General features: G+C 51.4%; 5 protein-coding genes across 5 annotated transcripts; 4 read left to right on the top strand and 1 right to left on the bottom strand.

Annotated features, from left to right (window-relative positions):
• Positions 1-680: 680 nt before the first annotated feature.
• On the top strand, positions 681-2,187 carry BO83DRAFT_376275 (SNUT3/LISCH7 family protein). The gene is made up of 2 exons (XM_025530667.1): positions 681-1,464; positions 1,522-2,187. The coding sequence occupies exons 1-2, from the start codon at positions 1,128-1,130 to the stop codon at positions 1,914-1,916; spliced, it is 732 nt and encodes a 243-aa protein (XP_025390500.1). The 5' UTR covers positions 681-1,127; the 3' UTR covers positions 1,917-2,187.
• Positions 2,188-2,279: 92 nt separating this feature from the next.
• BO83DRAFT_415205 (NAD(P)/FAD-dependent oxidoreductase) lies at positions 2,280-3,854 on the top strand. Its single transcript, XM_025534618.1, has 2 exons — positions 2,280-2,404; positions 2,494-3,854. The coding sequence occupies exons 1-2, from the start codon at positions 2,365-2,367 to the stop codon at positions 3,684-3,686; spliced, it is 1,233 nt and encodes a 410-aa protein (XP_025390501.1). The 5' UTR covers positions 2,280-2,364; the 3' UTR covers positions 3,687-3,854.
• Positions 3,855-3,890: 36 nt separating this feature from the next.
• On the top strand, positions 3,891-6,883 carry cwh41 (mannosyl-oligosaccharide glucosidase). Its single transcript, XM_025526746.1, has 7 exons — positions 3,891-4,222; positions 4,303-4,782; positions 4,851-5,008; positions 5,060-5,105; positions 5,165-5,543; positions 5,605-6,514; positions 6,574-6,883. The coding sequence occupies exons 1-7, from the start codon at positions 3,976-3,978 to the stop codon at positions 6,820-6,822; spliced, it is 2,469 nt and encodes an 822-aa protein (XP_025390502.1). The 5' UTR covers positions 3,891-3,975; the 3' UTR covers positions 6,823-6,883.
• Positions 6,884-6,925: 42 nt separating this feature from the next.
• Positions 6,926-7,766, bottom strand: BO83DRAFT_333052 (MMtag domain-containing protein; the record flags this gene model as incomplete). Its single annotated transcript, XM_025528323.1, has 3 exons — positions 7,691-7,766; positions 7,250-7,626; positions 6,926-7,200 (listed from the first exon to the last, which is right to left on the bottom strand). Coding segments are annotated over exons 1-3 (690 nt in total), but the record flags the coding sequence as incomplete, so codon positions are not given.
• A 331-nt stretch (positions 7,767-8,097) lies between these two features.
• Positions 8,098-11,341, top strand: BO83DRAFT_213620 (uncharacterized protein). Its single transcript, XM_025526749.1, has 6 exons — positions 8,098-8,359; positions 8,446-8,453; positions 8,516-8,564; positions 8,621-9,435; positions 9,492-9,982; positions 10,043-11,341. Exons 1-6 carry the CDS (start codon positions 8,264-8,266, stop codon positions 11,116-11,118), a joined length of 2,535 nt encoding a protein of 844 aa, XP_025390504.1. The 5' UTR covers positions 8,098-8,263; the 3' UTR covers positions 11,119-11,341.
• Positions 11,342-11,599: the final 258 nt, after the last annotated feature.

Genomic DNA, 11,599 nt, shown 5'->3' on the forward strand with positions numbered 1-11,599 from the left:
TATTAAGATTAAGTAAACACATACCACTAGTTATACCGCAGATATCGCATAAATCATAGGTGATAAAATGTACTAATAGTTCCCTCTTTTTCATAACCATATGTGTCACTATAGACACTCTTACTGACTCATTGAATAGTACTATGATGATTCTTTCTTTCTTCATTGAGTTAATAGGGTCTATATGTTGAACTTGCGTAGACCAGGCTACTGTGACGCAGTGTACTATCGATACTACTACTACTACTACTAGCTGAGGTTGAAGTTCAACACTTAGTAAGTAGTATCACTGGTTACTAATACAGTACTGAATACTATATTGATACTGCGGATACTACTAGTAGTACGTATTACTAGTAGTGTTGTCGGAATAAAGCTTTACGAGGCTTTCCCACTGTCTCAAACTAAGAATATACTTCACTGGATCACCAAGTTGGCCAGAGCAGCCACATGCTAACAATTGACACCTGCCACAGCTATCAGAGTTACTTTTAAGTGACAAATTACCCCCAAAATAGTATAAAGTCAGTTTAAGCTGTCATGTGAGACTTCCAAAGTGAGAGTGTACCAACGGGCCACTGGACCTACCTGGGAATTTGGTTATCGCATATCTCCGGCAACGATAAGCTGGCCGCATCAGTTCTCGGAACACTTGGTTGTGTGTCTCAATCTCGCGCTTACTCCCCTCTTGTGAGGGAAAACTCGCCAGTCTATAAACTTTATAGCAACAAAATACTACAAACAATCTATCCATCTCTTTATTCATATAGTGAATGGCCTGGGTCGCAAATCGGCGGTGGTTCAAGGCCATCTGACAAGCCGCGCAGTAGGTCGAAACCGGCTACCGTAATAATCTTCACGCCTTCAATCTCGGGACCTGACTTACGGAGCACTTTTTCTCATACTCAGTCAAGACTACAACCACTGCGTGGCGCACTTATCTCTATCAATTGACATTGAAAACTAGGGAAGAAAGGGTAATGGACTGATTACTTTGGATATCTCTTTACCTGCCGCCACATCCCCTATTCCCCCCTTCCCTTTGAACCGCTCCTGCGGAACCACACGTGCACGAAAGAAAACAACGCTCCATCAGCACAAAAACTCTCACAGATACCGGCCTCAAGATGACGGAACCACCAGCGAAACGTGCTCGCCGAGTCGATAGCTCAGCTATGTGGGATCAAGATGATAGGAGGACACGTTCACCCGAAGTAGAACCAGATTATACCAGAAGCCCTCGCCGGGAGCATATTGCGAAAGATGATGGACGACGCGATGGGCCTCGCGATGACCGGAGATACCGTTCTCGTTCCAGAGATAGGAGGGACAGGAGGCGAGATAGAAGCCGGTCCAGGGATCGCCGTGACCGCGACCGCAGAGACAGAGACAGAGACAGAGATGGACGGGGAATGAGGGACAGAGAAAGAAGTGTCAGTCGGGATAGGCACTATGATAGACGCGGTATGCCAATAACAAAACCAAATCCCTCTGAACTACAGATGCTAACAACACATGAAGGCTACCCTTCGAAAGGAGACAGGTTCAGGTCGCGATCACCTATTCCGAACGGCAACAGGGACCGGTCGCGGACGCCGCCACCTCGCGGACCCCGGAATGACCGCAGGCACGATCGCAGAGATCATAGAGGGCAGACAAACGGTGCTACGGATGCGAAGTCGGGTGTGAACCGGCACAAAGATGAGATGGATGTGGACAGTGACGGTGCTGGGGGAGAAGACGATGTCGAGGCAATGATGCGCCGCAGCATGGGATTCACGAAATTCAGGAGCACGAAGAACACCAAGGTTCCCGGGAACGACATCTATGGCGTCCGCAAGGAGAAGAAGACGGAGTACAGACAGTACATGAATCGTGTCGGAGGATTCAACAGACCTCTCAGTCCCTCGAGGTGACCGAAAGCTTCTGTCTCCCGGCTACCCTCACGATATCATCGGTCGTCGCTTGCTCATATTCTTAACTTTGCACTTTCGATTTCTTCCACATCTCTAAATGTTTCTTTGTTGGGGCGATATCAATTTTCATGCATGGCTGGAGTCAAGATCTATGGAGGGCTTTTTCTTTTGTTGTCGCTCGACTGTTTTTTTCAAGCAAATAAGATACCTTTCAAAGCCTGTCTATATCCTTGCATTGGTTCTTAGTAGGTCGAATCAAGGCAGATGTAATATAATCAAGACTTATCAGGATCCTCGGCACATGACCTCTGTGACGTATAGGCCCCTCTTTAAAAGACTTGCTTCCGACACCAATTCGACTCCCCGACATTACTTTTGAATTTCTCGTCATCTCGCCATCGTGGCTTCTCTGAGAGCTTTAGCATCAAGGATTGCGCCATACCACAAGATGTCAGCTTCTGGCGAACGCCGTGAAATTGTGATCGTTGGTACGTGTGCGCCGCATGCGCATCAATCTACTTATCTCTGTCTACCCCGCACAGCCCGGAATATGCGTGCTAATGGCTTTCCCCTTAAGGTGGTGGTATCATCGGATGCTGCTCAGCTTATTATTTGACCAGACATCCTTCTTTTGACCCTTCACGGCATTCGGTGACTCTCATTGAAGCATCCGACATCGCAGGAGGGGCATCGGGCAAAGCAGGAGGCCTTCTGGCATTGTGGGCTTACCCGAGCAACATCGTCCCACTGAGTTACAAGTTGCATGCGGACTTGGCTAAGGAGCACAATGGCAAGGAGCGATGGGGTTATCGAGAAGTCAATTGCGGACAGCTCATGGCAAAGGGCCGTCCTCTCAGCGACAAGAAAGACGCCAGCGCAGGAGCGAGTGGGAGCTCGGTGTCACTACAGAAGCGGAGCGCCGATGCCATGGGAAAATTAAAAGCTGCGAAGTTTCCCAAGGATCTAGACTGGTTTGAGCCTGAGGCTGTGAGAAGCTACACAAGCATGAGTGATCCTGGAGAGACCGCCCAGGTTCATCCTTATCTCTTCACCACTTCTATCGCTAAGCTTGCCGAAGAGAAGGGTGCAAAGATAATACTGGGCTCCGTTACCGGCATCGACTATTCCGGAGATGCGGTCCAGTCAGTATCGTATACTGACAAGGAGACGGGTGAATCGTACAGCATCTCAGCAACAGACGTTGTTGTTGCTGCCGGTCCCTGGACGAGGTCGGTCTTGCCAGAAGCCCCTATTACGGCGACTCGCGCACACAGTGTTGTTATCCGGCCAGTTGAACCAGTCAGCGCATACACTCTTTTCACCAGCATTGACCTCCCGGCCAACTTCGATCCGACGAAGCCTTCTCGACCTGATGAGGCCTCGCCGGAGATTTATGCTCGCCCAGACAATACAGTTTATGCATGTGGCGAAGGTGATCACGTCGTTCCGCTTCCGAAAACCAGCGCAAATGTGGAAGTAGATCAAGTGCGATGCCAGGATATCATCAACCAGGTCGGCAGCATCTCTGATCGACTCCGTGATGGCGAAGTCTTAGCCCGACAGGCTTGTTACTTGCCCAATGTGGCTGCTGCACGCGGGGGTCCATTGATTGGTCATACTGGCACCAAGGGGCTATACCTTGCTGCTGGACATACTTGCTGGGGCATACAAAACGCCCCCGGTACTGGCAAGCTGATCAGCGAATTCGTCTTCGATGGTGCAGCTAAAAGTGCGAAGATCGGTTCACTGGATCCAAGGAACTTCCTGTAGAATAGATTCCTGTAGATACTATTCTGCACGTCGAATGCATAATTTGCAGGTAGAATTATAGTTCTCTCTAGCAGGAGCTTATTGCAGGCTGCAGGACCCATTGTCGGGGGGTGGAGCTTGGGCCACGTAATTTGCGGAGCGGAGGCCGGCCGCTCCAGCAGATGCCAGATAGTAACAACGAACGCGCATTTCCCATGAACTGAACCGCATCGGTGTCAATTTGCCCCCTCCATGATATTCCTCAGTCCCTGAGGTTTGAAAATAGCTCTGGATGCTTTCGATATAGAAAATGCATCTTTCTAAGATATCCGCATTCTTGACGCCGGTACTCAATGCCGCTGCGGTGCTTTCTAGTCAAGCTCCGGCCGATGATCTCTCCGTTCTAAGCAGCGAGGTAGCGAGAGCCAACAACCAGTCTTTACTATGGGGCCCGTATAAACCGAACCTCTACTTTGGGGTTCGCCCTCGCATCCCGAACAGTCTGTTTGCAGGATTGATGTGGGCAAAGGTGGACGATTATGCCACGGCGCAACAGAGTATGTGTCCGGAACAAAGCAAACCGGTCTCTTCCTAACAATTGCATCCGCCCAACTGTGAACTGACCTTTTTCCAAAAGACTTTAGACATACCTGCGAGCAGAATGAAGGCATGGCTGGCTATGGCTGGGATGAATACGACATTCGGAAGGGTGGCCGCCAGACAATTCATGATGCCGGAAACTCCATTGATCTGACGATCGATTTCGTGAAGGTCCCCGGTGGACAACATGGAGGCAGCTGGGCTGCTCGTGTGAAGGGTGTTCCGCGCGACGATGCCGATCCCGATCAGCCCACAACCGTTCTTTTCTATGCAGGCTTGGAGGGACTTGGTAACCTGGGCGTTGAGGGTCAACCCGAGGATCCTTACGGCTTTGCGGGTGATGTTAAGTTGGGTGGCTTTACGACGGATCTCGGCGATTTCTCGATCGATGTTACTTCTGGTCCTGAGAGCAACGAGTACCCGGAGCACGGTCACCCAACCTATGACGAGAAGCCCTTGGACCGTACCTTGGTGTCGAGCTTGACCATGCACCCGGAGCAGCTCTGGCAGACCAAAGGTTCGGCTCCCATTGCTCGATGTTGCATTACATGCATTCTGGGTAACAACAGCTAACTTTACGCGCAGTTATCATGTTCACGCAGATGAAGAAGGAGGTCGACGGATTGGTCGAGAAGTATGGATCGGAGAACCCTCCCCCTCCCTACCAGCTCTTCACCATCAAGAATGAGCCTGGGGATGGTAATATGCATCTGGTGCAGAAGGTCTTCAAGGGCTCTTTCGAGGTATTTTGTGCAGGATTGCCCCGCTTATGGATTGTTACTCACTGTTGCTAGTTCGATATTCTTTTCTCTTCTGCATCTTCCCCGCAGCCTATGACTTGTGAGACATTTTGCCCTCGACCTGGATGTTTATCCTGTACTAACGAATCTGTTCAACAGCCGAGCTTCTCACTGAGCAGATCTCAAGCGCCTCTCTTGAGTTCTCTGAACGGTTTGAAAGCATCCACCCCCCGCAAGCGCCATTTGATACTGCGGAATACACCGAATTCTCCAAGTCCATGCTCTCGAACCTTGTCGGTGGCATTGGCTTCTTCCACGGAACAGATATCGTAGATCGTTCGGCTGCGCCGGAGTATGACGAGGAGAATGAGGGCTTCTGGGAAGAAACTGCAGAGGCTAGGGGCCGGGCACAGCCTATTCTTGAAGGCCCGAAGGATCTCTTCACTTGCGTTCCCTCCCGCCCCTTCTTCCCTAGAGGTTTCCTCTGGGATGAAGGTTTCCACCTGATTCCAGTTATCGACTGGGATACAGACCTTGCGTAAGTCTCCGAAATCCAGGTATCACACAGCATTACTTGCAAATCCACTAACTTCAACAAGGCTTGAGATCGTCAAGAGCTGGCTTAACCTGATGGATGAGGATGGCTGGATTGCCAGAGAGCAGATTCTCGGATCTGAGGCTCGCAGCAAGGTTCCTCCCGAGTTCACGATCCAATACCCTCATTATGCCAACCCTCCGACTCTTTTCATCATTCTGGAGGCTTTCATCGATAAGCTGGATGCGAAGAAGAACGCTTCGATGCAGACATACGCTGATTCTGGAGCCTCTGACAACCTCCGCTCTATCTTTGTCGACCAGCCCGAGTTGGGTGAGGCCTTTATCCGTTCAATCTACCCGTTGCTCAAGAAGCACTACTACTGGTACAGAAGCACCCAGAAGGGCGATATCAAGTCCTACGACCGTGAGGCATACTCTACTAGGGAAGCCTACCGCTGGCGAGGACGCTCGGTCCAGCATATTCTGACGTCTGGATTGGACGATTACCCTCGGCCTCAACCTCCCCACCCCGGTGAGCTGCACGTCGACCTTATGAGCTGGATGGGCATGATGACTCGTGCTCTTCGTCGCATTGCGGTGACCATTGGGGAGACAGAGGACGCCGAGGTGTTCAAGACCTACGAGACCGCCATCGAGCGAAACATTGATGATCTGCACTGGGATGATGACGCTCGTACTTACTGCGATGCGACTATCGATGAATATGAGGAGCACGTCCACGTTTGCCACAAGGGTTATATCTCTATCTTCCCCTTCCTCACTGGCATGCTGGGCCCGGATAGCCCCCGCTTGAAGGCCATTTTGGATTTGATTGGTGACCCGGAGGAGCTCTGGAGCGACTATGGTATTCGCAGCTTGAGCAAGAAGGACCAGTTCTACGGCACTGCCGAGAACTACTGGAGAAGCCCCATCTGGGTTAACATTAACTACTTGGTGCTTAAGAACCTCTACGTAAGTAGTTATCTACTCCAGACACGACCATCGCAATAATGCTAACCTTATCAATCTAGGACATTGCCATCGTTTCCGGCCCTCACAAGGAACAGGCTCGTGAGCTGTATTCCAACCTGCGCAAGAACCTAGTTGAGAATGTCTTCCAGGAGTGGAAGAAGACCGGATTTGCCTGGGAGCAATACAACCCCGAGACCGGAAACGGACAGCGGACCCAGCACTTCACCGGCTGGACCAGTATGGTGGTGAAGATGATGTCCATGCCCGATCTGCCCGCCAGCGCGCAGAAGGGCCATGATGAGCTGTAAGTCCATATAAGCGAAGTATGTATGGTATAGTTTAGATATCCTGGAGTATCATCAATGTCTGTACAATGTTAAATCCCAAACGCCGAGACTATCATGCAAATGGAGGAATGGCGACCCTAGTTTCAGCGTCGTCGATGGTGGTCGGGAGAATCCCTTTCTCTCGGGTGAGGGCGATGACGATCCTCTCGCGGTCTCCTATGGTCGTCACGTCTCCGGTCTCTACTCCTTGACCGTGATCGCGAGCGTCTTCTTCTGTGCTCACGATCACGATCGCGCGACCTACTTCTAGACCTGTGGCGATGACTGCGATGACGTCGCTCACGCTCCTCACCGTGCCTGCGATGCCTGCGCTCTCGTTCCCTGTCCCTGTCCCTATCTCTGTCGCCTAGACGGTCTCGCTTTCGATCCCTCCCCGGGCTTTGACTACGGCCGCTGCGTCGGGACGAGCCATACCCAAGGCCCTTTCCTTCTTCCTCATCGCGATCTTCTGTAGTCTCCTCCTTTATAGTCCTTTGTCCATCTTTGTCCCCAAGAGGCACCAAGTTGGCATTGTCTGACGCCTTCGGCGGTATCGGAAGACCTAAAGCTCGTGCCATCGCTTCTTCTTCAGCTTCTTTGACGCGCTGTTTCTCCTCACGTTCCCTTCTGGCCTGATCTTCGTCATCACCGTCTCCCTTTGCGTACCACATCAGATCCTTTCCCTGTTGCCAGCGTCCGACAGGAGCCATGACTGAGTGGCCGAGATAGTTCTCGCGATGCGCGGAATCTTTGACATCGGACCATTTGAAATCGCCGCGGCCGCCGCTAGAGGTGACAGTTAGTATTAGATATCATCCCATAAATGTAGGTAGAATGGAGGGGAACTAACCGGCTGCCCTCTTTCCTAACACCTGCGACGAGATCCATTTCGAGGGGTTAGCCCAATAGGAAGTAGTGGTTTGATCAAACCCGTTGGAAAGAATCCCAGAATGAATCGGGGAAATGTAAGCTGTAAGCTACCGGAGAACCACCGGTGGCACGTGCGCCGTCGGGTGCCTAAGGCAGCCAGGACGGGGCTGAAGGTGACCTCATATCAGCCCGGCTGTTTTGAGGCACAATTCGATTTGTGATGGCCTTCTACCCGGAGGTGAGTTCCTGAGCAGGAACTTCTAGATCGCTCTACTCTTGTGGTATGTGTCTTGGCCAGACTCACCAGTCCCGCCGCAGCTTCGGACAGCAAACCCGGCCATCGTTCGACTCCATGTGATGTCACCGAGCTTGTTATTCACTCCAGAACTGCCCCTCGACGCCTGTGTATGTCGGTGGTCATCTTGCCGCCTTCACTTCCCCCGATCCGTACGCCTCAAAACGTGAGTGGTTGATCGTCGGAACTATACTTCGGCACACTTTGTCCTTGTATCCAGCCCATATCCTCCCCGTAAGCGACTTGCGGGCTGCCGACATGGCGTTCGGTAGCGATGCTGGTAAGCTGCCAAAAGCGCGGCCTCGAGAAGGTCTACAGCTTCGGCCTTTGAATGTCGAGAAAGGGTCCAAAAGAGTATGTTGCTACCCCTCTTTCACCGTCATGAAAAGCTACTCCCCATGCGCAACTCGACCTACAAGCCTGCTAACCCTCCCGCCAAGTACTGTTCGTATGTTTTCTGCTGCCATGATCCGAACCGCTGTCTGTTGGCGATGCTGAACGAAATTGCAGCGCAGATGATACCTTCCCTCCTCAGACCGTCACTTGGAGGAACAACTTGGTATTATTGCTGTCTTCCTTATCCTGCGTGAGTTCCATGTGCTAATCCTGCTGAAGATGGCGCTTTCCCAACGCCGAAACTTGTTGTTCGTCGCCTGTAGTCACCAAATCTATGTCTGGGAGCCATCAGGGTCGTTCCAGACGCTGGGAAACAAACCCGAAATGATAATAACTCCAGTAATGAAAGTGCCTCATGCTAGCGGCTATATTGCACCAGCTACGCCACATGCGATCAACAACCTCCTTGTGGATGATTTAGGTCGAGACGAGGTCCTGTTACTTGTCACTGATTCCGGCAATGTGTGCGGTTACCGGGTCGAGGCCATCTTCTCTGCCTTGAAGCGAGCGGCAGAGAATAAGGAAGAGCGTCCCCTCGATGGATCCCAGGTGGATCCGTTCTTTGTGGAATTTGTTCAAGCTAGTGCCTGGGGCCTGGCTATCCATAAATTCGCCCGCCTCATTGCAGTGAGCGCGAACACGGGTCTCATAACCGTTTTTGCCTTTGCACTCGTGAATCCCACTTCCGAAAGCAGTAGCTCGAGCTATCACCCAGACGAAGATGATGATATGATCGATTACGGCCAGACCTGGCTGGAGGTCAGGACTAAGGACCAGTTCACTCAGCTGCGGCATCTGATGCCAGCCAGACACCGCACACGAAATGTCAAGCTGACTTATACCGGCCATTACGCTAATATCCCTTGTGTTGATTTCTTGAACTGCGATCTCGACCCTAACGGCAATTGGATGGTCAGCACAGACATCGACAATAGGCTGCTTGTATGGCGGGTATGGGATAGTCTTGGCCCATTCAACGTTAATCACTTCAATGATGTCTCTTTCAAGTTCTTCCCAGAGACCCTACGTTCTGAGTATAGCTCCATTCCCAGCTTGAGCACTAGGACTCAGACCACTGACAAGGTAATAGTGAGCGTGGCTGGTCTGTAATTGCCCTCGACCCGCGGACCTTCCATCGTGTTAAGTCTACTGAAGAAGCTTGCGGTGGCCCACCCATTCGCCGGGCAAAGAACGGCCGGACCGTTTATGACCTGACGAGAGCGAACAGTCGGATACCGAACGCTTCGCAGATATACAACTTCTTCCCACCCGCAGTGAAGATCGAGTCAGAGGAACCTGTTTTGCCCGACATATTTGGAGCCGACTGTTGCATCAGCAGACGAAACGGCGCCTCCCAGGCTGCTTTTGCTGACGGCACTTCAGCGGCACTTCGTCGGTATCCAAGCGAAGCCGCGTCTACAGAATTTCTCGATACCAACGGGTTGTCCACGGCCACGGGAAATATTCGTCCCTCTGATTTTGCCGACACATTCAGCCACCGAGCCGTCAACGGGTCTGTATATGGCGACAACTTGAGCCGCGACGGCTCCGATGTGGATGTTGGGGCGCATAATGCAGCAGGTAATGGGCATTTCTAGTCACTAAACCGCACAGTTCAGAGAGTTGACGCTCTTCATATAGGTCCGGGTCCCTTGACCACACCGGAGTTCCTTCAATTCGCACTTCTCGAGGCTCTTGGCGGCGAAGCTCCCGGCACCGAATTCTATGAGGACGAAATAGATTATTACCTGGCTGGAGGCACTTACAGTTCCGATCATGAGCTGGATAATGCCGACAGTAATTCCTCCTACAATAGCGATACATCAGCAGCGGGACCTATCCCATATCCACTACTCGACGGTGAGTTGGTATACTCTCGGCTCTACCCCCGTAGACATTGTCATGTTGATAGCATGTTTGATACGAATTCAGCAGGCTCCCGATTTCCTATCCTACACTTCTCACAAACAGACATCCGTTTGATACCCCATCCATTCGCAAACTACGCCACAGCCGTCTGCGGCGACCCTCTACGACAACCCCTCACCCACCCCGTCGTCTCTATCCGAGCCTGCGATCGCTTCAACATGGTCAAGTATGTCCCAGAACATGGCATCGTGATCGCCGCATCCCAAAAAGGCCGCGCAGCCGTCATAGCCCTCACGGAATCCGAAACCACCGGCCTATCATTCCGGGTCGACTGGATCGTACCACTCGAGAGCCAAGAAAAATACGGCGACCGTCCTCTCATCCCCATCTTAGGAATGAGCGTCAGTCCCATCCAAGGTTTCGAGTTTCCACCAGACGTGCCCTACATCCCCCGCGACGTCAAGCCCGACGACCTCGCCTTCCAGTTCAAGTACCTAAGTCACGACGAACACAACTTCTCTCTATCAAGCAGCGTCATGCTACAACAGAATTCCTTCAACGAAGAAATTAACAACTCCGAAGTCGATCCCAGTGAAACTGCCACTGCCGATGACGACAGCCCCCAACCACCCCCGCTCAGCTTACCTGAATGCCACGCCCGTGCAAGCAGTGCCTACCAACCCGAAGAAAGTTGGCGCGGCTGGAACCCATCGCGCCATTACCGGCTCATGCTCATGTACGCGGACCACACCATCATGAGCTACGAGTTCTGGTATAAGTGGAACACTACAGATAGTGGTCCAAATGGGCAGGATCTCGACGAGGAAGATGATATTCTCCTTGTATAGGCCCTGTTCTGGCCCTTATATCCAAAAAAGAATTTGATGTTAAGATTCCATATGGTATGATGAAAAGTATTAAGGCGTGAGCGTGAGCGTGTGAATCATCGATCGTTTCACTCCTCACTTCGCATTCATGGAAAAAGGGGCGTTATTTGGAGCGCGTTGATGTTGTTGTTATGTCACTGAAACTGTTTAGCACAGCGCTGTGTGTGTTCATGGATCTTCTTCGAAGTAGGAAGGTTCCAGGGGTGCTGGGGTCCTCTATCTAAGACTGGGTTACGTTACTCGATGGTAGCTTTTTTTTTCTCTCTGTTATTTAGTTTCTTATATTTCGGGATCTGAGGCCCCTCACCATTTTCTTTTCTATTTCCGTGGTCTCAATGGACACATCTTTTTGACTCCGATGTGTGTGTATCTATGTGGTTTGTACGGATGTATGGCTTACTTTACCCTATGGTGTAATCGAGATGTAATGTTCTGATTGGGA

This window comes from Aspergillus eucalypticola (genome assembly GCF_003184535.1).
Source record: "Aspergillus eucalypticola CBS 122712 chromosome Unknown BO83scaffold_6, whole genome shotgun sequence".
NCBI lineage: Eukaryota > Fungi > Ascomycota > Eurotiomycetes > Eurotiales > Aspergillaceae > Aspergillus > Aspergillus eucalypticola.